The following is a 26,043-nucleotide window of genomic DNA, read 5'->3' as shown; positions in this document are numbered from 1 at the left end:
GGGACACAGCCGAGTCCTCCAGCTGGGGCAGACCAAGGCAGCAGCCCCCAAAAGCTCTGGTGCTGATGGGTGCAGGCCTTCCCCTCCTGACCTGCTGCAGGAACTCTTCTTCAGGGATAAAGCGTAGGAGAGAGGCAGCCAAGCCCTTGTGTAGTTTGTGGTTTGGCCTCCTGCCCACTCTGCCCTTCAAGCAGGAAACTCTCAAAGGGAAGGGAAGCTTTGTGAAGCTCCCTGCAGACTCTGCCTGCTCCGCTTTAGTCACGGCTCAGCATCGGCTCAGCTGGCACTGCTGGAAGCTGACCAGGCAGACTGATGGCGCCTACAGAAAGTCTTTAAGCAACTTCTCCACCTTGATCATTTTCCCCTCATCCTTTTTTGTCCTTTACGTCCTTGATTGCTGTTATTCAACCCTGAGATAATGCACTCCTGATATCACTGAGATGGGAGAGACAAGCAAGGAGCAAGAGATCAAAGGAAGGAGAAGAAAGAGAAGATGCCAAAGGCAGGAGAAGAAAGAGGGGAAGATGCACAACGCTTCCTTGATTTGCCTGTTTTGCATACCCGGTCCAGAGTTTCAGAAATCCTTCATGTACGTAATTTTGGGAGTAGATGTGGCGTTAGCACGTATTCCCCAGACAGCGGGAGGCCGTGGAAGGGCACGCTCCTTCCCCCGGCTGAGGAAGCGGCTGGGAAGGAGCGCCCAGAGAGCGCAGGAGCCGCTGGAGCCGGGAGTGGAGCCCGGCGGGAGCGGGCGGGGGCAGCGCTGCACCTTCAGCGCATCCTTCTGCTCCCCTCTGCTGGCGGGAGGAGGGAGCGAGCCCCGAAACCCGGGGAGGGCGGCAAAAGGCGGACAGAGAGGGGTCACCCAGACAAGGATTGACTCCACCGAGAGCTTTGGATGTCTGAATAAATGCAGCGGTGTGTCCTGGAGGGCTCAGAAACCGGGCAGGAACAGGGCCAGGGCTGGCGGGTGGGAGATGGGGAGCTGGCACAGCTGAGAGGATCCATCCGGAGTAATTTCCAGGCTTAAACCACTAACATCGCATCACCACTCCTCCTTCTGTTACCAACTGTGATTGCAAAGTTAAATTAATGACCCTGATCTAAACTTGGTTGCTATTCTTGTCGCATTTTGCCATTGTCAGTGGCAAAAAACCAAAAATAACCCCTCATAAACTTCAAACATTTTTGTTACTCACTTGGTTGTACTGAAATCCTTTTGATCGAGACTTAAATTTCTTTTTTTTCCCTCCAGTCTGAAACCCCTTTCCTGTGGTGTTTATAAGGCAATCTTGAAACCCAAGAGGAACAGCCAAGGATAGCAACACTGAATATGGAGATGCAGGAGCACAACAGCAGCTTTCATTTGAAATGGGAGGTGTCAGATAAAGGCAAATCCAACATTAATGCAGTATTCCCGTCAGAAAATCAGCAGCCACTCCTGCATTTCATTTCCCTGTTTCATTTAAAAAGACCCTTGGAAGCACTGCTGTTGGTGGATGTTTTGTTTGATGGCATTTCTTATTCCCTTGTGCTGGTTTATTCCCAAGAGGAGGAATTTTGGACCTGGAACATCTCTAACCCACCGTGGCTATAAATAGTTCCAGATATCTCTTGATTTGCTCCAGTAACGAACCCTGGTTGTGCTTTGAGTGAAAAACCTTGGCATGGTGGAGGTTTTCACCCTCAGCTCTGCACTCTCCGTGGTAAGTGCTGTTTATTTTCGGGACATGGCACCGAGTGCTGCTGTTCTGCTGGGGGTACCTCGCACTCCAGAGGATCCCTGAGCTGGCAAGGCAGGGATCCGCTCACAGCCCACACGGCGTGTCACGAACCGGAGCAGTGCCGGGATTTTGTTCTAAGCTCAGTCCCGGCTCTGAACTCTGAACTCCAGAGCTGGCCCCGGTCAGCCACGGCCTTTGCTGTCTCCATTGAGAGAGCTCGGGGCGATGGCTCGGGGGCGAGAGGAGCCCAGGTGAGGGATGCGGCGGCGCCCGCAGGTGAAGCCTCAGGTGAGGCCTCAGGTGAGGCCCTGGAGGGCGCCACCGGAAGTCGCCTCAGGACCCAGCCCCGCCCAGGTGAGGCGGCGCGGGGCGCGCGGGAATGGCGGGTACCGCGGGGAGCACCGGGAAGAGCCCGATCCCGCCCAGGTGAGGCGGCCTGTATCCCTGTATCCCTGTATCCCCCTGTATCCCCGTACCTGCCGGTCCCCGCCCGTTCCCGCCGGTGCAGCCCCGGCCCTCGGCGGCACCGGAGTGCGGACACCCGGTTGCCGAGACAACGGCCGCCTCAGCTCTCCTCCAATCAGCGCGCCTGTTACTCTGAGCCCTGCGGCCGGCGCCCAATCACAGACGAGCTCTCAGCGCCACCGCGGCTGGTTTAAGGTGGCTCCGGCTGCTGTTCGCGCCACCGGGAGCGCGCACACGGGGAGGGCGGGAGGAACGGGTCCCACCGGGGCAAAGCGAGTTCGGTTCTCTCCGGGGGAAGGAGCGGGGCCGCGGCCGTTCCTGTCGCTCTGGGCCGGGGAGCGCACGGAGCTCCGGGCGGGGCCCGCGGCCCCGCCTCGTTCCGCCCCAACCGAGCGGCGGAACGCGGCTTCTTCCGCCCGGCCCCGCGTAACTCCGGGCCCATAGGCTGGACCCGACCCCGCCTCCGCGAAGCAGCCAGTCCTCGCCCCCGGCTTGGGGCCGGACTTTGACTGACAGCGCTGGAGACCAATCGGGTTCGCCGGGCAGGAAGCGGCCGCGGCGCTCGACCGGAGCTGGAGGCCGGGGCTGGGCTGGGGCCGGCGGCGGGGCCGGTGAGTGGCGGGGCCCCCCCAGAGGAGCGGACGGAAAGGTGCGGGGCCCCCCGAGGGCAGCGGAGGGACCGGCGCGGGGCCGCTGCCCCGGAGGGTTTGGTGTGAACACCCCGTGTCCCGGCACGGGGGTGTCTGGGCGCGCTGCGCTGCCCGGGCAGGGCTCGCTCCCGCTGGGAGGGGGATTTGCTGCCCCATCCCCTCACAAATGGGTGGTTTTTCCCTTTGGTGGCTGCCGTGCCCCCGCGCTGGGGCTGCCCGGCAGCGGAGGGTGCCCAGGGGAGGCTGCTGGCGTGGGACGGGTCCCGGGCAGTGTCGGGGGCTCGGGCCGGGGACGCTCCGGCTGCGCCATCCCGGGCGGGCCGTGCCAGACTCGCCCTGCCCTGATCCCCTCGGACGGGGCAGGGCTGGTGCTGCTGCTCCCTGGGAGCCCCTGTGGTTCTTTGCAGACACTCCAAGGAGCCGGGTTCTGAGGAATCCAGGCTGGCAGGGATTCCCTGGACTGCCCTTTGCCCGCAGGGAGAGCAGCGCTGTCATCCCAGCACGTGGGGATGGGGTGACTCACGGACAAACTGGAGCTTCAGGGAGGAGGGAAATGAAAAGCAGGGCTCGGAGGACTTGAGAGCCTTTGTGATGCTGTTAAATGCCAGCTGAGTGTGTCACCCCTGGGGCACAGCCAGTTCACAGAAGCTTGTAAAGCAAAGTCGCTGTGAGGTTCTGTCCAAGGCTTTCTAAGAAGACATTTATAATCTGCTTTTCCTGTTTTATGTGCAGCTGTGAGTCTGATTCCAGGGGTGTTTCTGTGGCCTATCCTTCACTGGAGGTTTTAGACCACTGATTTATTAGATCTAATTCTTATGGTTTTATTTCTTTTTTCCCTTAGATTCATCCTGAAGGAACATAACCCTGCTGCTTCAGTGGCTGGAAGGAGTGGCTCATCCCCCCTCCTTCGTGGCTGTGGTGCCCACCCTGGGACAGGGCAGGGGGGAGAAGCAGCAGGACGTGTTTGTGCTTCCCTGACCTTGCCCAAGGGAACAGGATGGATGGCAGGGAGCGGGACCAGAAGAAGGTTCCAGCAGCATCTGAGTCTCTTCTTTAAAGAGAAGTTCCAGCATCAAGGAGGCTGAAAAGCCAAAAACACCCAAAATGGAAGGAGGAAACAGCCCTGGTGTGCAGCTCCAGCAGGTCCTGTTGGCCACAGCAGCAGTTTCTGTGCAGCCACACACAGACTCCTTCTCCTACAAGGTCAGCTTCCCTCCCCAGCCCCCCAGGAGCTCCTGACCATTGGAATGAGCTGCTGCTGCTGCTGCTTTGGGGTTATTTTCTGCAGAAAGGGCTCTGTCGTTGTGTCCAGCCATTCCTGGGTGTCACATCCCGTGCACAGTGAGGGAAGGGAGAAGTTCTGTGTCTGCAGGGCAGAGGGAGGCAGGCGTGGCTGTGGGAGGGGTGCAGGTGTTGGGTGCAGGGATTCTGAGGTGCCTGTGCAGCCTCAGCCATGCAGCACTAACAGAGCAGAGGTTCTGGTTTGCTCCGTGTTCTCAGGGGTTTGAATTCCAGGGGGGTGAGCCCGCAGCTGGGTGGGATGTGGGGCTGGAATTCCTCCTTGTTCTCCAGCTGGGAACAGATAAATTCCCTCTGAATCCCTGATTCTGATGGTGCTCGGAAAATCTCAGCAAATTTGACTTTTTTTTCTTTGATACCACAGTCCTGGGCCCTTGTGGCAGTTGACCTGAGGCTGTCACAGCCCAGGGAACTCTGCAGTGTGGTCACACAGGGACGTCCTCCTGCCACCTTCTCTGTCCTGGGAACCTCTCTCAGGTGGCTTTGAGGGAAGCTCTTTGGGTGAATCTCATTTTTTGTGCATTCTGATGAAAAGATTTTTGTTCTGCTGCTAAGAATTTGAAATCTGGAAGTTCTTCTGTGCATGAGAAAATCAAGATTGTCCATTTATTCATACTCACATCTGAATGTGAGCTGGGTTATCCCAAACCAATCCAAGTAGGTGCTGGGCTGAAGGAACGGTGCTAATGACATTTAATGAGATTTAGGCAATTTTGGGAGCACACAAATCTTTGGTGGCCTCAGGCTCTTCTCTTCAGTCCTCCTTTGCATCTCTTTTGTGACTCAGCCTGCTTTACATCCTTTCTTTATTTCCAATCCCATCTTCAGAGCGTGAGAATTGTTGCTGAGCTGCAAATGCCAGTGCAGAAGAGGTTGGGAACTGGCTGGGAGCTGTCAGCAGTCTCCTGTGACTTTGGGAATAACTGGTTTATACAAAAAGCAGATTAAGATCTGTGATAATTGGGCTGCCTCATCACATGGGCTGAATTAATGACTGAACCAGCAGCTGTCACAAGTGGAAAAGAGCAAAACAGTTGGGAAGCAGAGGTTCCTGATCCATTCCCTGTCGAATTCCAGGGCAATAAAATCCTCATAAATGAGTTTTTCAAAGGGAAGAATGAGTGGTGGTGTGGAGATTTTCTAGCCTTATCTTCCTCCTCTCTGAGAACTGCAAACTGAGTGAAGTCTCTTGGAGAAAGTGGCTGCTGGGGCTTATCTTCCACCTGAGTTCACAGCCCCAGATGAGCAGGAAGGGAGGAAGATAAACAGGTTTTATTGACATGTGTGTGTTGGGCTAGGTGACCTTTAAAGGTGCCTTCCAACCCAGGCTATTCCATGATTCAGGAATGGTTTTAAAGGTCTGCTCTCCTCCAGAGTGTGCAAACCCCTCTGAGTTCCTTGGCTGAATTTAATCACTGTGTGTTCCCTTTATTTCTGCAGGAGAACTTGATTGGGGCACTTCTGGCTATTTTTGGGCATCTTGTCAGCAGCATTGCCCTCAACCTCCAGGTGAGTGCCCCGAAGCAAACACTCATCCTGCACTGGAATAAACAGCCAAACATGACAAAGCTGCTTGATTTCTGGTTTTTTTTGCCTAGAAATACAGCCACATCAGGCTGGCAGGCTCCAAAGACCCCCGGGCCTACTTCAGAACCAAGACGTGGTGGAGTGGGTTGCTGCTGCTGGTGCTGGGAGAGCTGGGGGTGTTCTCCTCCTACGCCTTTGCTCCTCTCTCCCTGATTGTGCCTCTCAGTGCAGTGTCTGTTGTGGGTAAGGAGGAGACAGCCTGAGTGTGGTCAGTGGGAGATTCCTGACTCCACAATTCACTGATTCTCTCTTTCTTTCTTTCTTTCTTTTTTTTTTTTTTTATAGCTAGTGCAATCATAGGAATTATATTTATTAAAGAAAAATGGAAGCCCAAGGAGTTTTTGAGTAAGTTCCACAGTTTCTTTTTACTTTTCCTCTGTGTTTACAATTCATCACACACAGCTCAGCTCCTCAGGAATTATAATTACAGGCATGGCAAGGTCTCATTAGCACCTCTTGAATGAAATATGTCATCTCATCCACTGTTTATTACAAATGGATGTTTTTCCCTGGCTTGTGCCAAATCCCCTGCACCTCACAGAATTTAGAAACAGGCTGAAGCTGCAGCCCTGATTCTGCAACAGCCCGGGCACAAGGGAGTGAGCTGAATTCCATAAACACAGAGGTGTTTGCAGCAGTGGGCACAGGGCTGTGGGCAGTGCCAGGCAGGGGCAGACCCAGCTCTTGCAGCTTTATTTATTTAGCAGATGCCACCTGGTGCCAGCTGTGTCTCAGCTCCCACACCCCCACTGCCCCTGGTGGACCCAGGAGTCCCCAGAGGGACATGCATGATGTCCCTGATGCTCCTGTGGGATTAATTCATTAATTCCGTGCATCCCCTCCCTCGTTAACCCTGTCCTCTCCTGTTCTGTGCCTGCCCAAGGGCGCTACGTGCTGTCCTTTGTCGGCTGTGGCCTGGCAGTGGTTGGCACCTACCTGCTGGTGACATTTGGACCCAACAGCCACGAGAAGATGACAGCAGAGAACATCACCAGGCATTTAGTGAGCTGGCCATTCCTGCTCTACATGGTGAGGGGCCCTGGAGGGTGGGGTGGTTTTCTCCTGAGGGGGGGAATTTCATTTCCAGCATTGTTTTTCCTTCTGGTTGCTGCCAGTGTTCCTTGTGTTCACTCGTGAGCCTGGGACAGCTTTTCCAGGTGTCAGGCACAGGCAGCTCCTTTTGTGTCTCTGAATCCTGTAGGATTAAATGTCTTTGACTGGAAATTTACTGGTGCCTGAATCTGGCACCACACTGAATCTTTTTCCACACTGACTTTCTCTGGACACACAGATCTCTTCTTGAAAATCCCATGAAATTTGTGTTTTAATGAAGATGATCTTGGCCATTGCCCCAGGTTCATCTGTGGAAGCTCACTGCAGAAAGCAGACTGAGATCTCTCCTGGGAATATTCAGTCAGGACTGTTTGATCAGCTGCTTTACCATAAACCCAGCACCAAAAGTGCCTCGTGTTTCCTGTTCTGCAAGGAGCTGCCGAATATCTCCTCTTGCTGGAATCTAAGATGATGCTGAATTTGGTCTATAATTGTGTGGGATCCCCATTTCCCTTTGATTTGCCCTGTTCTAATGTTTGATTGGCTCAGAATCTCATTTTCTGCCAGCCCCATGTGCTCTGCATCTCTAATATTCTCCTTTCTCTTTTGTAGCTTGTGGAGATCATTGTTTTCTGTCTGCTCCTGTATTTTTACAAGGAGAGAAATGCAAACTACATTGTCATTATCCTCCTGCTGGTGGCTTTGCTGGGTGAGTTGATATGGACTTGTAAGATCTTTAAACAGTAAATTGAGGCATGCAGGGCATTGTATTGATTTAATTAATGCCATGAAATGCACTAATTTCCTCCAGAAATGTTCTGAAGCTGATGTTTAGGATCTTTGCAAACGACCTTTGAACAATTAAGGCTTATTCCCTATCAGACAAATAATCTGCCAAGCACAGAAAGTTATTTATCAGGTTATTTATCAGTGTTCTTAATTTGAATCTGGGCACACAAAGGGGGCATTCAGTGCATAACAGGGCTGAGCCAGCCTACAAGAATTGTCTTGGCTCTAAGATTTGCTGTGGGGTTAAAGAAATGAGGAATCCTCTGCCACCCCAGCTTGTCCCTGTCACACTGAGTCCCTGATGGTTCTGATATCCTGCAGTGACCTTGGATTTACACATTTAATATTTTTTTTAATATAGAAACTGTGATCAATTAAACTTTTAAAAGGATGAGTAATAGCAAGACTGCCATGCTGAAATCTATGTCACAGCCTTCAATTTTTGCTGTTTGTGCACCTTCAGTGCCTGCAGTCTTTTCTGTTTTGTTTTTTGAGCTGTTTGGGGCTGGATTTCAGTGGTGCCTCAGAGGCTCCATGAATTACAAAGCAAATGCCCTAAATTCTGAATGGCCCAACTTTCAAGAAAAGAAAGTTTTTCCTGATTCTTGTTCTGGTGACTTCCTTGGCTTTATTAACCACACCAGATGGAAAATGGTATCCCCCACCCTGTAACTGCACAGCACTGACAAAAGCAGCCGATGCTCCCAGTTCTGTTCACTGACAGAGGAGGGTTCAGTGATTTATTGGAGGTTGCTGTGGTGGTTTGTGGGGAATAAAACGGGCAGAGCTGGTGGCACACGGGCAGTTTGCATCCCTCGTGTGGCCTGGCAGGAGGAGGGGCAGGTTTGGGGTGCTGGGGCTGTTTGCAGCCAGCCCAGCTGAGCGTGGTGTCCCCGCAGGTTCCATGACCGTGGTGACAGTGAAGGCGGTGGCTGGGATGTTGCTGGTGTCCATCCAGGGCTCCCTGCAGCTCGACTCCCCCATCTTCTACATCATGTTGGTGTGCATGGTGGCCACTGCCGTCTACCAGGCCACGTGAGGATCCTCTCTCTGTCTGGGGCTGTGTGGGGCGTGGGTCAGCAGCTGTTTGTTATCAAAAATATCTCTTAAAATTCAGAATTATCCATCCTTTCGTGTGATCCATCCCAGGATCTCTGCTTTTCCACAAAGTGACACTGCCAGGTGGTTTTAATGCCACCATTCAAACAGTTTGAGGACTGGAATGGTGGCCAGTCAAATGCAGCCTATGTGCACTGGCTAAAACCAAAGTGCAGGATCAGTGTTGTTGATAATGTGTCCATTTTTAGTTTTTTTTTCCCCTTGTACTTGCAATAACATAAAAAGCTGGTAGCAGCAGGGATAAAAGACATCTCAAAATATGAGGGACACTCTGGCCCTGAGGCTGGGGCAGTAATCTCAGTGCAGCCACAAACCTCCCTCTTCTGTCCTTTTTATTCATTCCTTGCTGCTGCTGCTTTCCAGTGAGAAAAATAATGAATTTCCTTAAATTTATGCATCACTTTTGGAAGGTGTTTCCAGAAAAAGGCCCCTGTTGCCTGTGATTGTGTTGCAGGTTTTTAGCCCAAGCCTCCCAGCTCTATGACTCAGCTCAGATCTCCAGCATTGGCTACATCCTGTCCACCACAGCAGCAATCTCAGCAGGTAACTGCACAAACCTTTCCAAGCAAAAGATTTTGGGAAATAATCCTCCTGAAGAGTACTCAGCAATGTGATGACTTCTGGTTTTTTTGTCATCTCTCATCTGCACTGGCTTTGTTTGTTTTTGTTTTTGTTTTTGTTTTCCTTTCTAAAAATGTGAATTATCCCTTTAGACTGTGTTAAAATTTTCTGTTCAGTGCTGTCATTTTGTTTAAAGTGAAGGGGAATTTATATTTGAGACTGTTCCTCATTTGAATTGTGTTCTTAGATGTGCAGGTAAAATGTTTCCTTGTTGTTTATTTTTTACTTCATTTTCTTTGCATTAAAAATGGAAAGAGCAGGAGGCAGAACGAGTGTCCTGCTGCCACCCAGGACACCAAGGACACTTCTAGAGGCTGGAGCTGTTTGTTGTTGTTTGGGGTCAAGAGTTTGCATCTCTTTGTAGTTAAATCCGATTTGTTTCATCATTCCAAAATAGCCCCTCTTGTTTATGCTGCACAGGTTCACTTGCATCTCTGTTAGTGACACCAGCAGAACTATTTTGGTAGTGAAACTCAAAAAGATTTGTCAATAATTTGTGTTAAAATAGAAATCAGGACGTCTATTTTAAGGTCATTAAATAAACAAAGGTGCTGGCTATAAAAATAGGAATCCTGGGTGATGTGGGTTCCGGCTGAAGGTGGAATTGGGAAGATGTAATTAATTATTTCTTTTTCAAGGAGCAACTTTTTACCTGGATTTCATGGGTGAAGATGTTCTCCACATTTGTATGTTTGCACTGGGGTAAGTGCTCCAGGTTTCCTTGACAGAAAACTGTTGCTTCATGTGACTTAAATTTTTAAAATGCAAATCTGTTTTTAAAATACCCTCTCTGTTGGAGGGACAAACTGTCTCAGAGAAGAGAACAGGCTGAAAGCATTTTCTCTGTCAGAGCAGAGAGTGGCCCTCAGAGCTCAGTGTTGTGTTTGGAAAAAAATTGTGTAACCCTCGATAATGCACAATTACACAACAATTAATCACTAAATCCTGGGGATCAGCCTGGGTGCTGAGCATATGGCTTGGTTTTCAAGCTGCCTGCTCATGAATCTGGAAAATTTGTGAAATAACCCAAAGAAACCCTCTCTGGGAATTATTTCAGATTTTGCACCTTCCCTGAACTGTGTCTGACTTGTGGAGTTTTCAGAGCATGGAGAAGGCACAATCAGATCTGATCAGTAAAACATTTCCTGTGTAACTCAGTGTTTCGGTGTAATTAGCTCTGCGTAATCAGGGGACATTCTCAAATGGCTTTTAGATAAGTACAGGACAAAAAAAACAACAAACAATTGGGAGATCATTGTTCTGAGCTGCACCTTGCTCTGTAACAATCCAGCTCCGTGGCTGCTGCTGTGTTTAACAGGGAGCCTTGGAAAGGTCAGGCTGCTAAATCCTGGAATTCCATCAAAGCAAAACCAAATGCTGCTTGTGCTTCCTTTACCCTGCAGTTAGTCAAGGTTAATCAATTAATTAACACCAAAACTTTTCCCTGTGTTTGATGGAGAAAAGGTGAAGCTGTGCTGGTTGCTGGGGGTGTTCCAGTGCTGCCCAAGGGGGCTGAGCTGGAATTCTGCCTTGGCAGTGCTCGAGCTGCAGGTCTGAGCTCTGTGTGGGGCAATGTGGAATATCCTGTGCTCTCCCTTGCCTCAGTGATCCTTCCTCCTCCCCAGGTGCCTCATAGCGTTCCTGGGAGTGTTCCTGATCACCAGGAATAGGAAGAAGCCTGTTCCCTTCGAGCCCTACATCTCCATGGATGCCATGCCAGGTAACCTGGGCTGTGTCACTGTGTTAACCTGGGCTGCACAGGAGGGCTCAGCCCTGCCCCTGCTCAGGGCTGGGTGGATCAGGCCCTTGTTCCTGCCAAGATGAACTGGTTTGAGCACGTGCTTGGGACTGGGCTGGGTCCAGCGGGAAGAACTGATGTTGGGGATGGCTCAGAAGTGATGGAGAGGAGCAGAAATTTCCTTTGCACAGCTGAGCTCTCTGGTGAGCTGTATGAAAGATCTGGAGAGGAGCAGAAATTTCCTTTGCACAGCTAAGCTCTCTGGTGAGCTGTATGAAAGATCTGCAGCACTCGATGGATAAGAGAGCCACCCCTCATTCAGCTGGAGCTGATTTCCCCACCAGCTGCTCCAGTGCTGAGCACAAACCCTCCTGTCTTTGATGTAACACCCGAGGGGTCTCAGGGACCCCTCATTTCCTGAACAGAGAGCAGCACAAATGCCCTGCTGTCCCTGCTGACCCCTCATTTCCTGAGCACAAATGCCCTGCTGTCCCTAACGTGTGCTGTGCTCTTGCAGGCATGCAGAACATGCACGACAAAGGGGTGGCAGTGCAGCCTGACCTCAAGGCCTCCTTCTCGTACGGCGCCCTGGAGAACAACGACAGCATGCCAGAGATCTACGCCCCGGCCACGCTGCCCATCGTGCAGGAGCAGCACGGGCCCAAGGGCGCCTCTGCCCCGCCCTACAGGGTCCTGGAGCACAGCAAGAAGGAGTGAGTGACCTTCAAGGACCTGTGGGGGTCCTCAGGAGTCTGACCTTTATTTATTGACCTGTTCAAATAAGCATAAAGCTCTTGCTCTAGAGGAGTTTCAAGCTCCTCTCGAGCTGGACTTTCCAGGCTGATGATTAAAATAAACAACCCTCTCTAGTTGGGAAGTTGAAAGCTCTTGGCAGGAAGCAGATCCCAGTTGTGCATGGAATTCTGCTGGCTGGGAGTGTGGATGATGGAATGGTGAGAGAGGAGATGCTGTGGAAGAGAAGTGACTGTGCAGTTTTCAGCCCTGCTGGGAGTGGTTTTATCTCCAGACAAGTGTTCAGGAGCTGCTCACAAAGAGAGGAGCACAGGATTTAATCTTGCATTTACAGGGACTGTGACAGATTTCCAGGAAGGCTCTAAATCCTGGTGTGACCATGGGGCTCTCCTGACACAGCAATAAATGGAATTGTTTTGAAGCACTGACACTGGAACTCGCTGTGTCTTTAGAGCAGCAGCACTGGTGAGAGTGAACACTTTATCCCTTCAAACCACGAATTTTGGGCACTTCTGGTGTTGAACACAAGCACTGGGGATGGGGGTTGTTTTTAGAGCACCACTGGATTATATGGCTTAGAACAAAGATTATTTGCCAGTTTTCTGATTTCATAGCAGGAGCTTCAAGTTGGATTAAATGGTGCAGAGGGAGCACTGTAAAGGATGAGGACAAGGAGAAACGAGAATGGTGTGACTGTATCTGGTGGAGAATTTATGTAATTTTGGACAAAATCTGAATTCTTTATCACGTTTATTTATTTTCTTTCTGATTGAGGCACGATTTCCAACTTTAGTGGCCCCAACTACTTAAATCTGTTGAAGTTCCTTAGTTCAAAAGCTCAGTTTAGGTGATGTAAGCTGAAATCCTCCCCCTTTTTTCTTTTAAGAAAAGGAAAAACAATACTTGTCTACCCTTGTGGGTGACCTAAGGAGAGAAGCTGCTCAGCCCAGCACTCACTGAGGCCTGTGAGGATAAGGGAGCTTTGTGTACTTTGATATTTATCTTTCCAGCTTTCCAGGAGATGGCCAGGAGCTGATACTGAGGGAGAATGGACACAGGGGGGAAATGGGGAACTGTGGAGTGAGGAGGACAAAGTACAACACTCACTGGTTATCCTGGCACTTTGATAGCACTGGCTGCTCTAAAATTTGGGCTTTTTTCTGGGAAACTGAATTTTAAATCTACTCAGTGTGGCTTGGACTGTCTGCACAGTGGAGTCTCCAGGAGCCTGGAACTTTATTTGAAAGGAATGGTGCTCGTGTTCTGTGTATTTTTAAGTGATTCCCCCAATACCAGGGAGTTTGGGATTATTTTGGATTTGGAACAATGTCTTTCTGCATTTATTTATTTTTATTTGTTAAATTGACCCATGGCCAGTTTCTGTTCCCATTGCCAGAAATTCCCAACAGCTCCCCTGACCTGTACATGATTATTCCAGGTTCTTGCTGTGAATGACAACAGAACTGTTCCTTTGCATTTGTTTGCTTTGCCAGCTCTGCAGACTGATTCAATCTAGGCATGCTTTGGATTGCTTTGGCATTTTTGTGCAGCTCACAAAAATAACCTTCCCCCTGCACAGAGGAGGTGCCCTGGGGCTGTCCCCGGGTTTCTTCACCAGCTGGGCACAATTCAGATCTTATCAGTGGCATCCCCTGCACTGGAACTTGGAGAACCTCAAGAAATAACAGCTTTCCTTTCACCCTCAATGCTTCATTTGTGATCAGGCAAGATAAGGATGTTAATGGGCTCCTGCTGCCAGGGCATTCATCTTGCTGGGGTGCAGTGGCACTGATTTACTGCCTTTGGATGTGGCCATCGATTGTTGGTGAATTTATGGGTGGCTTTTGTTCATTAACAATGAGTGAAGCAGTGCAGGGAGGCTGGATGGGAAGGGCACAGGAATGCTGCCTTTCCTTATCTCTTCCCATTTCATCAGCCTGTTCTGACCTCTTGGTTCTGCAGCCACAGAACACAGAGTCTGAAACAAGCTGTGCTACACCACACACTCGTTCCATGGCAATATTCTCTGTGGTTAATTAAGTGGTATAAAATAATCCAGCAGAAGGGCCTGAATGTTTGGCTGCTGACATCAGATGAGGATGGCCCTGTGTGTGACAGTGCAGTGGTCCCAGTTCTCAGCAGGGCTGAAGCCCAGAGGTGACTGGAGCACAGAATTGTTTGTGCCTGGTTTGGGTTTTCCTCCTCAGCACATCCTGAGAGATGGGCACTGCCAGGGGACAGAGCTGCTCTCAGTGCCTGTGCTTCCCTTGCTCTCTGGCCTGGCTCAGGGGTGCTCTAAAGTTTTTTTTTGCTCTAAACTCCCCAGTTCTGAGCCCAATTCCTGCCCCTGCTCCCTGCACAGAGCCCTCAGCCATTCCCTGAGTGGAACTGCCCCCAGCCATGAGCTGAGCTTTTGTGTTGTTGTGTAGGGCTTTGGCCCTTTCTTTTCAAATATTCTAAAGGCAACTCTTCCTCCAAAGCTTTACATAACCATGTTTTATTTACACAGTCTCTGTGTGCTCAAATAATTCTACTTAATAATGACAGTTCCCTTTACCTGCAGCCACAGAGAAATCTCCCTTTGTTTGCTTCTGGAAACTTCCTGCCAAAGGCCTCCACTGGAGGTGGTGTCTGTTTCCCCAGCACATAAATCACAATATTTTTGATTATTGTGCCACAGCAGTGGAGCCTGAGGTGTTCATGGGCTTCAGCTCTGATGTAGGGGTGGGACTGAGGGCCTGCACCTCACTCCTGTTTGCTGCTGCTGTTCAACACTGGAATCTTAAAATGGGGTTGGTTTTGTTTGGGGTTTTTTATTTTATGCACTTCCCTCTTTCTTGCTTTTTCTCCCAATCTCCCAAAAAGATGTTATTTTCTGTTCTTCAGACTAAGAAAAGGCCTGAGCAGGGCCCAGAGAAACCAAGTATCTTTAAACTTGACTGAAGGAGTTATGTGCTCTTTGTGGCTCTTTCAGGAGTGAATTAAACTCCTCACCTCTCTTCTAGTCCAGAGAAGGGTTTTGCACCCTCACACGGAGCTTTTCACAGAGGATTTGTTAGCCTGAGGTGAGGATGGCCATGCCTGGGATTGCAGTGAATATTTACAGCTCAGGAAGGTTTAAAGGAGAGGAGCCCTGTGCCACATTCCAGGGTGAAGAATGATTTAAGGGTTGTACAGCACACTCTGTGAATGTCAACACCCCAGATCCCAAAGGGAAGGGATTTCTCAGCACCAGGAGCTGTCCCAGCACTTTGGTTCAGGAGCAGCTCCTTGATTCATCCCCTGGCTTTCTTACCCAGTGTAAAGGGACATTTCTTGCCTCCACCCTGTGTGGCTTTTCGATGCACCAGAGCACTTAAACCATCCTCAGTGTGTATTTTATGTGTAACTTAACTCTGGGGAGCACAGCTGAATGTATAAAATGATCTGCCTGCAACGTTCTCCTGTTCACCTGAAAATGTGTAAATAAATCAAGCTTTACACTCTTGCACTATAAAGGACAACTGCTTCATTTTTCACAGGCAGTGTTGCATATCTGTTTAATTCTATTTGTCTTTCAGGTGAGACAAATGAAACCAAACTTTGAATAAAAGATTGTGGTAAAATGAAACTTTGAATAAAAGATTGTGGTAAAACCGATGGAATTCTGGCTTGCTCCATGCTCCTGGTAGAGGTTTAATTGACCAAAAATGTCTAGGGAGAAGTGAAGACATGATTTAGGTGACTAAAATGTGTATTGAAAGAGCTCTCTGTTTTTAACAAGATGCTTGGAAGTGAAATGCAGATTGTTACAGCATTACTAATGCTCCCAGTTTCACAGGAGCCTCCAAATATTTGGGGTCAGCTGTAGGAATTGCCCAATTTACTTTTAAAACTTTGTTTTACAGCGTTTTGAAAAAAAAAATTAGCATTTAATATTTTGAAGAGCTTGAAACTGTGATCCAAAGAAGGGGGGGGCACAACCCCCAAATCACTGTAATTTTGCTGTCTTGACCAGTCATTTTTTTACTAAAATTGTGCTTCCCTGAGACATCTGAGCCCTCTGATAATAGCTGGGAATGCTCTGCTGGGGGAGGTGTCATCCCTCAGCCACACAGAGGAGTGTCTGGGACACAGGACTGCAGTAAGAGAAAAGTGGCAATTTAGCTTAATCGACTGCTTGCCAACCTAATTAACACTCAGCAGATGGTTCACAGTCCACGGGGAGAAGCAGAGGATAACCCTCAGGATACTTTTAATTAAATGTATCCCTTGGGGTCCCAAACCACAAAGGGAGAAAAGACAAACAACCCCAGGGCAGCCTCAGTGTTAGAGCCTGGATTCCCTGACCCCCAGAATTCTTGATAAATGTGGGCAGTACTTTGTTAACATCCACCATTCCAGGGTTCCTGGGTTATATTACAAGTGTTTTAAATGCTGATACAAAAATGTGCCATTGATGTCAGGAGTGTTAGAGGAGTGCTACAAACGAGGTGTTATTGCAAGAGACAGACTATTTGAAATGCCACTGAAGTGGACACAAATGTTGGAGGTTGTGGTTTTAGAGCAGAATCTATTGTTGGCTGGGGAAGAAAATGTGGTATTGAATCGATAAAGTTGGAGATTGCAGCAAGGGAGGGCTGACAGGATGGGGAGTAACCTGTTACCACCTGAATTTGCACTGCATCTAAATTGCAGAATCCCTTTATACCTGGGCAGGGGAGACTGATCTTACCTTCCTAATGTGAGATCTGCTTTCTTATGGGGGAAAGGCGGACAAATCACCTGGTGGAGAAGCCCAGCTCAGCATCACTCTCTGTCTGTTTCTGAAATTTAAAATAAAATATTTCAGCCACAGAAATTTCACTACTTCTATCACAAACCCACGCTGTCTTCTGTCTTTCATCTTTCCAAGTGAGGATGAAGCTGTTGAACTCAATACTTGTGTCGGTGAAATTCAATAGTTTTGTGTGGGTTTTTTTGTGAAAAACCAAAGAAAGGATGTTGGTTTGTGCTTTCTTTAGAGGTAGATGTGCCCAGGCACTGCTGTATCACCCAGCTCTGATGATGGCTGCCTGGCACCATCTCATGGCTGGATTAAGCTGTGATTTACTCACAAACTGTCACTGTTCCCAGCTGGCAGCTGTCCGAGGCTGATGGCAGAGCCACCCCGATTAATGCCAGCGGAAGAATCAAAGAATCCCAGCCTGGTTTGAGTTGAAAGGGCCCTTAAAACCCATCCATGGCAGGGACACCGTGCACTGTCCCAGCTGCTCCAGCCTGGCCTTGGGCACTGCCAGCGATCCAGGGGCACCCACAGCCGCTCTGGGCAGCTCCTTCCTCCACACCAGCCGCCAACCCCTCGACCGTATGCTGCTCCCAGGGCGATTTGCAGCATTTTAAAATAAATTCTCACCGCCTGAGCTCAGCCATTCCCACAGGGACAGCCCCAGCGGGCGGTGGGCTCCGCCGCCTCTCCAGGGCTGGATCAGTGCCACACAAACACCGCCCAGAGTGTGCCCAGAGCGCTCCTGGGGCGCCCGAAACAGCCCTGGGGAGACGGCGGCGGGCCCGGGACAGGCGCGGAGCCCCGGCTCCCTCCCTTCCTCCGCTCCCTGCTCTCCCTCTCTCCATCCGGGTCCCCCTCACGCTCCCTCAGCTCCCGGGACAGGCGCGGAGCCCCGGCTCCCTCCCTTCCTCCGCTCCCTGCTCTCCCTCTCTCCATCCGGGTCCCCGGCCCCCCTCACGCTCCCTCAGCTCCCGGGGGGGGGCACGCGCGCGCAGGCGCGTTCCCGCCGCCGCCCCGCCCCGGTCCCGCGGGCGCTGCGCGCTCCCGCTGCCGCGCGCTCCCGCTGCCGCGCACGGACACCCGCGGGCGCCGCGCGCTCCCGCCGCCCCCCACACGGACCCTGCGCGCCCCCGCCGCCCCTCGGGCAGAGCCGTCCGCAGGTGAGCCGGGACGCGGCCCCGCCGGAGCCGCCCCGGGCCGGGCCGTGCCGCGGGTGCGGGTGCGGGCGGGGAAGTTGTTTTCATCCCCTCTCAGGGCGGACATGGAGGCTTTGGGGTTTTGAATTAACGAACGTGCGCGGCCGAGGCTCCGGCCCCCGCCCTGGTTTGTCCGGGAGCCGGGGCAGCTCCGTGGGGGCTGCGGGATCAGCGCCAGGGTTTGGAATCCCGGAATGGTTTGGGTGGGAAGGTTTAAAGCCCCTCCAGTGCCACGGGCAGGGACATCTCTCGCTGTCCCTGGCACTGCCAGGACCCGGGGGCAGCCCCAGCTCTGTGCCGGGGCCTGCCCGCCCTGCCAGGGAAGGATTTACCCCGTGCGCTCCCTGTCAGAGCAGATTGAACAGCTCCTGTGGAAAGCGCCGCTTCCAGCCCTGGCATTCCTCGAGCCATGGGATGTGGCTGTGAATGAGCTGCTGCCAAGGAAAACTCCCCGGTGCTGCCACAGCTCCCCATGGCAGAAGCTGCCGTGCTTTAATTTCAGATGATTTTTAGCTTACTACGAAGTTGGGGAGTTTGTTTATAGGTGTTTCCCTGTCAGCTGGTATTTAAAGGATAAGCAGGTGTTAATGCTCAGAAGAAAGGACTTAGTGAAAGGTCTGATCCCAATGGCTTTAGTTCTGGGATCCTTTAAATTGTGCTGTTTAATCTGAAATCTGTGAGGGAGCGAGTGATCGATAGTTTGCTAATGCATATTGCAGTTAAATTGCTTACAATTTTACTGCTGTTAATACTATGATAAGAATAAGCTGATTGTAATAAATAACTTAGATTTGCATATCTCCATTCATATCTGACAATTTATAAATAGGAATTTCTCACCTTTCCGAGGAGGTAAGTGAAGAAATGCTGTTTTTCCTGAAGCAGAGCAGTTTGGCTGTTGCACTGATAATCACATTCCTGTACCTGTCAAGTTTGGAGTGTCCTTTTTCTGATTTTGATGCTTTCTAATAATTGCACAGTAAATCATTCTACCCAATCTGTTCAAATAACACTTCTCACAGGGCTGTTTCTCACTGTACTTAATTAATATTCATACCTGAGTCTCACTTGTCTCATCCTGATGTCAGGGGGCTGTTGGAGATTTTTGTCTTGCTCAGTTAATCAGGTGTTTTGAATTGATTTGGGTGAAGCAATGAAAAATGAGTTATCTGAGAAAAAAACAAAAACAAATATGTAAGTTTATGATTAAAAAGAACAAAACTATGATGGAGTCTTAATTAAAAAATGAATACAATATATTTGCAGTAGCCTCTGTAGCCCAGTGTTGTCTGCAGAATCACCTGGGTTTGGTTTAAAGTCACTGCTGCCCTGACTTTGTTTGGCAGTGAGGCTCAGCCCAAATTCCGAGTTGCTCTGTGTGTTCCTCACTCCGTGTTTGATTCACCATCCATTCAAGTGTTTGAGTTCACTTTCCAGACTCCCCTTTTGCTCTGCCGGTGTTGCTCTGTCCCCGTTGGAGGTGTCCCGGTTCTCTGGGCTGTCAGCAGCAGGCGTTGGGAGGTTTGATCCCTCAGGAATGCTCAGGAATGCGGGATCTGGAATGTTTCTCTCCGTCTCCCAGGGCTGGTGTCTGTCCTGCTGCTGTTTGGATGAGCCCAGCTCTCCTCAGAGCCAGATGGTGCCTTTTGTTTTCACCATTCTGGCGCATTTCTGTTCCTTTTCCCTCCTTGCATGAATCAGCAAGCACAGAGCTGAGGTTTCCACAGCTGCCTGTTTTCACAGATTTCCATCCGTGCTGCCACGCTGAGCAGCAGAGCTGGGATCCCCAGGGGTGTGCATGGCTTTGGGATGCTGTGACTGTCACCGTCATTAACCCAGTGAATCCCCCTTCATTAGGCAAATATTCAGATGAGGTCATTGCCAATAAAACATCGTGTATATACAACCTTTATTTTAGTGTTGTGTCACAAATTACCACTCTTTCCAAACCCACATCTGGTGCAGTTGCCTGTTTTTCTCTCGCAGGGATGGGTGGCAGAAGGTCCACTCCAGTAAAAGTCTTTTCTATTATATAAAAATACTCTCCGTGATATTTTTTATTTAGTCTCTTGCTTCTTTGCATTTTTTTGCCTTCCTTGATGTTTCTACTCCTGTCTGTAGCTACTCTTACCTATAGGAAAGGTGTGGGAGAAGGACATTTCCTTACATCAGGAGATTTCAGACTTTGGTTGGCTTGGAGAAGCTTTGGAGAGATGATTTAACGTTGTCCACGTGCTCTCATTGATGAAATAAAGTTATTTTTTCAGATACCAGAGGACTGCTCTGATTACCCAGGAAATGCTTTTAATTATTAAACAAGAAATTGTTGCTCACTGTAAAGTGTGTCACGGAGAAAAGCTTCTAGAACAGTGCTGTCATTTTGGATTGCTGTCAGAGTGAAGGGAGGAGAAGCTGCAGTTTCTTGATGGGTGACTTTATCTTTCTTTGGATGGAACAGCAGCGTCCTCCCTCCATCCTCAGCAGGGGATTCATGGGGGGCAGACAGAACAAATTTCCTGCTGGTTGCTCTTTGTGGAAAGCTTTGCCTCTGGCAGCGGGGAGCTGTGGTGTCCTCACGTTGGTTTTTTGGGTTTTTGGGTTTTCCAGGGCGCTGCTGAAGCTGGGGGGGAAGGATGCTCAGGGACTCGGTGAGGTCCTGGAGCGACAGCCAGTCAGACCTGTACAGCAGCGACCAGGAGGAGGAGGAGCAGATGGTTTTTGGAGAAAATGAAGAGGATTTGGAAGAGATGATGGATTTAAGTGACCTGCCTACCTCACTCTTTGCTTGCGGTGTTCACGAGGCCGTGTTCGAGGTACAGGAGGAGAAGGTAAGGGAGGAGTGTGAGGTGTTCTCAGTGTTCCATTGAACATTTTTCTCTGGATTTTCAGTGTGTTCATGCACATTTTAATTGAGGGAAAAACCCAACCCAGAGTATTTTCCTCATAAGCTCAGAGCAGTTACCCAAGGCAGATAATACCACACTTATCTGGCTGTGGAAACTGTTAATAGAGAAAAGAATAGAGTTTTTCCCATGAAAAGCTCTTCTGATTATTATTTTTTTTTCTCTTTATCCAAACATCATGATAAACCATCCAAAGGCATATTTAAATAAAATCTGAAATTAAAAAAAAATTTAAATTGATAAAAATTAAAAATAAAATCAGCCAATGTAAATGTTTTATTTCAAGGTAAGCATCCTGTTAAAAGAGTGATACAAATTTGCAGGATGTGTGTTCTGACTTGAACACTTTGCAAGTGGCTTATGAAAACCATGCAATAAAGTAAATTTTACCTGGTCTGTTAGCATTTTACCCAGTCAAATCTTAATTTCCTTTGCTTCCAAGAGCATCAGGAACAATGAGTTCCATTACATGAAAGAATTCCCACATTGTCCTTGCATCCCAGGGGTGTCCAGGGAGATGTGGCAGCCTTTTGGTTTTAACTCATTAAAGAATTTGGCCTTTCACACTGCACCTGGAAGTGTTTTATCCAGTTTAGATCAAAGAGCCGAAGGTGAGAAATGCAGACAGGGTAGAAGTACATCTTGTTTCATTCTCAGATATTCCCTTTGGGAGGGGGATGGCAGGACTGGAACATCCTCACCCTTCTCACGTGCAGGTTGCAATTCTGTGTTTGTCAGGTACAAAATTTGCCCTTTGTGCAGCAGGAAGAGGTTCTGGGATCTAATAAAGACCCTGATCTTGTCTGAACTGGAGAAAATGGTGCAAAAAACCTTTAATTTGTGTTAAAGCCAACATGGGCATCGTTTGAAGAGCTTCTCCAGTGCTGTTTAAACTGAGCCTGTCGTTGTTTTTATAATGAGGGAAGGTTTTAGGAGAGATCAGAGTCTGTTGGAGTCAGACAAATTAACTGTAGTGCCTGGAAAGTTTTTAATTGAGGATCCTCTTCTGCCTCTTGGCTTATGTAGATCTCTGAATAACAGATTATCAGAATTTAGGAAATAGAACTGCAAAGAGATTTCTTGCAGATTTCTCATCCAGGGATTTAAATCTGACTTTTTACAGTGGATGAAAATCTTCACCAGGAGATTTCCTGCTGCATTTATGTGTGGGGAAAAAAAATCTGTAAATGAGATCTCTTGTGGATCAGAGAGCTGGTAAATTAATTGAATTTCATAATAGAAAATTATTAATTGGATTTCAGAACCATGAAATTGATTTTCGTGACAATGCAGTTACCAATCTATAAAGAACTTGAGGATAAGGTTTCATGTTCAATAAACCATGGCTATTTTTTCATTTTTTGGGTTTTGTGTTTACTGTGAAAGAGACAAAACTCTTGTATTAATGATCTTACTCATGCTGATAATTTTGAATTTTTTCTTACATAATCAATACTTTAGTTTATCTTAGGCAAAAATCACCAGATTTGCAGAGTATTTTTGTAGATCCTTGATGAGAATCGTGTGCCAGTACCGGTGTTTTTGGAGACCTGCACCTCTGAGCAGCCCTCACTAGGTGGCACTTTGGGCATTCAGAGGTTTTGGGCTCCTTCACATCGGTTTGGAATTCAGATGTAACCAGTGAGACAAAGCTGTGCTGCCCTGAGTGTGAGGTGATCCAGGAAGTGGATGGGATTTGGGAGAGAAGAGTAAAGGAAAAGATCTTTGCACGGAGTGAGAACGTTCATTTTGCATCTGGAGAATGTTTGTGCTTGTCTCCAGGAGAGGTTTGAAGCCCTTTTCACAGCCTACGATGAGCAGGTGACGTTCCAGCTGTTCAAAAGCTTCAGGAGGGTGAGGATAAACTTCAGCAACCCCGAGGCAGCAGCGCGGGCTCGGATAGAGCTGCACGAGACCGAGTTCAGCGGGAAGAAGCTGAAGCTTTACTTTGCACAGGTACAGAGGGAGATCTTGCACCTCTCTCCTTGTTTCTTTATTCCTGCTGTGCCCGTGAGCTCCATTTGGGGTAAAATCTGAAATCACCTCATTGTTCTGCACTGTGGCAGAACTTGATGGCACAGTTTTGTTTTTCATGTTGAGCTGAGATTGGTTGGGACAGTCTCTGTGCAGTGACCAAACCACCTTCCCCCAGACACAGAGAGGCTGAAATAAAATCCATGGTCCCAAATCCTCTTTCTAAGAGGTGCTTTGTCCCTGTTGTGTTGGCACAGGTCCCACAGCAGCCCCTGCACAGGTTCTGAGGTGTTGTACCAAGAGCTGAACTCATTTTGTTTTTTAAAGCTGGGCTGAATTAAGTTCAGGGCATGGATGTGCATTAGTGGGGAAATGAACCAAACAAAAAGGGAATTAATATTTGTGCTCTCTCTCCTGGCTTTGCCTGCAGGTGCAGGTGTCCAGTGAAATTGGGGACAAGTCCTACCTCCTTCCTCCACAACCTGTGAAACAGTTCCTGATTTCGCCCCCTGCCTCTCCCCCAGTGGGGTGGAAGCAGAGTGAGGATGCAACTCCTCTCATCAATTATGACCTGCTCTGTGCTGTCTCCAAGCTGGGGCCAGGTAGGGACATTTACCTGCTTTTGTTTGGTACTTCCCTTCGAAGGTGGTAATTGAGGGAGTTTATCTGCCTGTCCTTTTCTGTGAGAAGAAACTGAATCTCTTTTATGTGATGCTTCTTACTTGAATGAAATGATCTATCACTTTCTTCACTTCATTATTCAATTGATTGAAAGTGTAGCACAGGACTGGACTGTGAGGGAGTTGCTCCATCACACTCATATATTGAATTTTGTCAGAGCCTCAGGATTAAGGAACAAACAATCAGAGAAATGAGAAGTTCAGTCTCTTGCAGATGAGCAGCTCCAGCTATTAAGGATGTCTGGAAGCCAGTATGGACTTTTTGGGTTTAATCATCAACTTCTTTCTAAGCCTTCCTGGGAAATGTGGTGTTTGCTTTCCGTGAAAAGCAGGAAATGGGGAGGCTTGATGCACTCAAATGCTTTTGTAGCTTTTAATTTACAAATATCACGGAAATACACAGCACAAATGATGTCATTTAGAAATGTGTTTGCTCCTTGTGTTCTGATGTCTTCTGGGAAATTTTTACATCCTTAAATGTTAATTAAAAGATTGATTCTATTCAGAGTGTGCTGTAACTGCTACAGGGACTGTTTTTAAGCATTTCAGAGGTTTGGTGAGGAGCGGAGGTTGAGCACATTAACAATGGGATGGGAATTGATGATTATTCAGTTGTATTGTTGAAGTTATTCAGGGGTTTTTGAGCTAAACGTTGTCCTTGGGGCTGTTTCTAACCTGCCTCTTGCTGGCTGCTCTAGGGGAGAAGTACGAGCTGCACGCAGGGACAGACTCCACGCCCAGCGTGGTCGTGCACGTGTGCGAGAGCGAGACCGAGGAGGAGGAGGAGATGAAGAACCCCCGGCAGAAGATCCTGCAGACGCGGCGCCCAGAGCCGCCCCCCACCATCCTGAGTGACTCCAAAGCCTTCGAGTGTGCCCTGGAGGTGGGGGGCACAATGCCCTGCTAGAGCTGAGCTGCTCTCGTGGTACCAGCACCAGGCACCCGGCCAGTCCTTGTGTTGCTGTCTGTGCTGCTGCTATAGGTCACAACAGATCTGACTTGTAGTTGTCTCTCATGTTCAAGATTTTGGATGCCAATGCTCTGAAAAGCACTTTAATTTTAGGGACTAGCCCCCCCCGAGTGTAGCAAATCCACCTGACTTGAAATAGTGGCAGTTAGGGAGCCTGGCTGTGTTTTGGTTTTTTAAGGTGTCGCCCTTTGCTCTCTGTTGTACAGTGTGATGTTCCAAGTGCTGAAATAATCTCCTGTCACGAGTGGGTTCCGGCAAGTTCCTTGTACAGCAGTCCAAAGCTGGTCTGTCCAACAGCTTCCAGTTAACCTGTGTTAAACACAAGTGAAATGCACTCTCTATGCTCAGATTCCTTGCCAGCCGAAGTGAGGGTTAGCCTTGGCTGTTCTCAGAAACACCAGGTGTGTGTTTGTAGTGTGACATGAGGCACAAATACACGAAGGAGCTGAATTCAGGGGGGTTGGTGACTACAGGGAGGAAACACCAGAGGAAGAACCTCAGAGTCCATCACAAACACTCCTGCTCTGGAGTCTGTGGTGATGCACTGACACCTAATTAAGAATTAATTGCAGTACTAGAGTGAATATGGATCCAGCTGTTGAGTGTGTTGTGTCTGATCCTCTCTGACAATCTGGGGATGTTTATTCCTCTCCAGTCCTTGGGACGGCCTCCACGTCTGAATAAATCCAGTGACTGTTAGGTCCTGGCAGGAGCTAAAACATCCAAGGGTTAATTGTTAACTTCTCCAGTCTGTTTTGTATTTTCTAAGACAATCAGTTGCCTGGCTTAGCCAGTTTTTATGCAGTTTCAGGCCTTGTTTGCTGTTTTTCATGAAGACTTTTTGTGTGTGGCCTCCTGTGTGTCTGACAGAGCACCTGCTGCTTCTGAGACCAGGATGCGTCTTTTAGAATACAGATCTTTGATTTTGTGATCTTGTGTTAAGTGTTTTAGTAGGAGGAAAATATGCCTTGGTATAACAACACCTGCTCCTATGCTTTTATGCTATTTTATAGCCAAACTTTTTTAGTCTAGACAGATTCTTCTTTTTTTCTATTTAAAAAGATAAAATGATTTGTGAACAAACCAGGCTGCTGATGTTCCTGTGTAGAAATCATTCTGAAATTCAGATTTTTCAGGTTCATTTCAGTGTGTTTCAGTTGTACCTGACGTGCTTCTTGAACTTCCAGAAGTGTTTTTGCTTGACTGAAGCAGGGGGAAGAGGAGTGGGCAGGGATGCTCATGGATGTGGAGGTTTTCAACTCCTGCTCAGGATCCCTCCTGCCACCAGCTTCAAAGTGGGATCCTGCAGGCAGGTCCTTGCTCCAGAGGCAGGAATAGGACAGAGTGAAAAGGTGTCCATCTGTCTGTCTGTCTGTCACGGGTGTGATATTCATGTATCTCTTCAGGTACTGGAATCACTCCAAGCCCAGCTTCACTGTCTCACTTTTCCATGGAATTAAAACAAAGGTAAAAAACCCAACAAAAACCTGTGTTATCCAGCAGGCTTGTGGATTTTTGAAATTCCAGAAGTCCGGGTTGGATTCTCTGTGGTGTTTCTATTTTTTAAATTATTTCTTTTCTACCCCAGTGTAGAAGTTGCTGTAAGTAGAAGTAAGTGGAAAACCTTCAGAAACAGTTTTATAAGGAGAATCGAGTGTGATGTTGTTGATGTATAAATGTGTAAAACGTGGAACAACATTCCAGCACTTTCCATTGTGTAAAGACACTTCAAATAAACAATGCAGTGCCATTCA

At 48.7% G+C, this 26,043-nt stretch overlaps 2 protein-coding genes and 2 long non-coding RNA genes across 11 annotated transcripts in view; 2 read left to right on the top strand and 2 right to left on the bottom strand.

The window, feature by feature from the left end:
* Nucleotides 1-2,339, bottom strand: part of LOC134561791 (uncharacterized) — a 9,970-nt gene extending 7,631 nt beyond the window's left edge. For both annotated transcript variants that reach the window (XR_010082975.1, XR_010082976.1), the window contains exon 1: nt 2,201-2,339. This is a non-coding gene — a long non-coding RNA (uncharacterized LOC134561791). The remainder of the gene's footprint in view (nt 1-2,200) is intronic.
* NIPAL3 (NIPA like domain containing 3) lies at nt 1,924-15,437 on the top strand. Of its 4 annotated transcripts, none has more exons than XM_063419074.1 (12): nt 1,924-2,150; nt 3,681-4,042; nt 5,579-5,647; nt 5,737-5,908; nt 6,011-6,070; nt 6,609-6,754; nt 7,391-7,487; nt 8,467-8,602; nt 9,141-9,229; nt 9,946-10,009; nt 10,933-11,027; nt 11,563-15,437. In XM_063419074.1, exons 2-12 carry the CDS (start codon nt 3,944-3,946, stop codon nt 11,760-11,762), a joined length of 1,227 nt encoding a protein of 408 aa, XP_063275144.1. In that variant the 5' UTR covers nt 1,924-2,150; nt 3,681-3,943; the 3' UTR covers nt 11,763-15,437. The 4 variants fall into 4 exon arrangements, with proteins under 4 accessions (XP_063275144.1, XP_063275141.1, XP_063275142.1 ...); XM_063419071.1 differs by lacking the exon at nt 1,924-2,150 and adding an exon at nt 2,646-2,800; XM_063419072.1 differs by lacking the exon at nt 1,924-2,150 and adding an exon at nt 2,731-2,838.
* On the bottom strand, nt 8,516-20,191 carry LOC134561792 (uncharacterized). 3 transcript variants are annotated; one of them, XR_010082979.1, is made up of 3 exons: nt 18,820-20,191; nt 16,513-16,603; nt 8,516-8,627 (listed from the first exon to the last, which is right to left on the bottom strand). It is a non-coding gene; the product is annotated as an uncharacterized LOC134561792 (long non-coding RNA). The 3 variants fall into 3 exon arrangements; XR_010082978.1 differs by lacking the exon at nt 8,516-8,627 and adding an exon at nt 15,295-15,491; XR_010082977.1 differs by lacking the exon at nt 8,516-8,627 and having other exon boundaries at nt 15,295-16,603.
* Nucleotides 17,567-26,043, top strand: RCAN3 (RCAN family member 3). Of its 2 annotated transcripts, XM_063419082.1 has the most exons (5): nt 17,567-17,726; nt 20,370-20,590; nt 22,448-22,621; nt 23,070-23,241; nt 24,018-26,043. In XM_063419082.1, the coding sequence occupies exons 2-5, from the start codon at nt 20,396-20,398 to the stop codon at nt 24,224-24,226; spliced, it is 750 nt and encodes a 249-aa protein (XP_063275152.1). In that variant the 5' UTR covers nt 17,567-17,726; nt 20,370-20,395; the 3' UTR covers nt 24,227-26,043. The 2 variants fall into 2 exon arrangements, with proteins under 2 accessions (XP_063275152.1, XP_063275153.1); XM_063419083.1 differs by lacking the exon at nt 17,567-17,726 and having other exon boundaries at nt 20,245-20,590.

This window comes from Prinia subflava, chromosome 24 (genome assembly GCF_021018805.1).
Source record: "Prinia subflava isolate CZ2003 ecotype Zambia chromosome 24, Cam_Psub_1.2, whole genome shotgun sequence".
NCBI classification, from domain to species: Eukaryota; Metazoa; Chordata; class Aves; order Passeriformes; family Cisticolidae; genus Prinia; species Prinia subflava.
This window is presented reverse-complemented; position numbering and strand designations above follow the sequence as displayed.

Excerpts from the sequence above, each read along its gene's own strand:
- NIPAL3 (XM_063419074.1), top strand. The coding sequence starts at position 3,944 with ATGGAAGGAGGAAACAGCCCTGGTGTGCAGCTCCAGCAGGTCCTGTTG. Across the intron at positions 7,488-8,466 it reads CCTGCTGGTGGCTTTGCTGG|GTTCCATGACCGTGGTGACA; the intron begins GTGAGTTGATAT and ends GTGTCCCCGCAG. Across the intron at positions 11,028-11,562 it reads CTCCATGGATGCCATGCCAG|GCATGCAGAACATGCACGAC; the intron begins GTAACCTGGGCT and ends GTGCTCTTGCAG.
- RCAN3 (XM_063419082.1), top strand. The coding sequence starts at position 20,396 with ATGCTCAGGGACTCGGTGAGGTCCTGGAGCGACAGCCAGTCAGACCTG. Across the intron at positions 20,591-22,447 it reads TCGAGGTACAGGAGGAGAAG|GAGAGGTTTGAAGCCCTTTT; the intron begins GTAAGGGAGGAG and ends GCTTGTCTCCAG. Across the intron at positions 23,242-24,017 it reads TGTCTCCAAGCTGGGGCCAG|GGGAGAAGTACGAGCTGCAC; the intron begins GTAGGGACATTT and ends TGGCTGCTCTAG.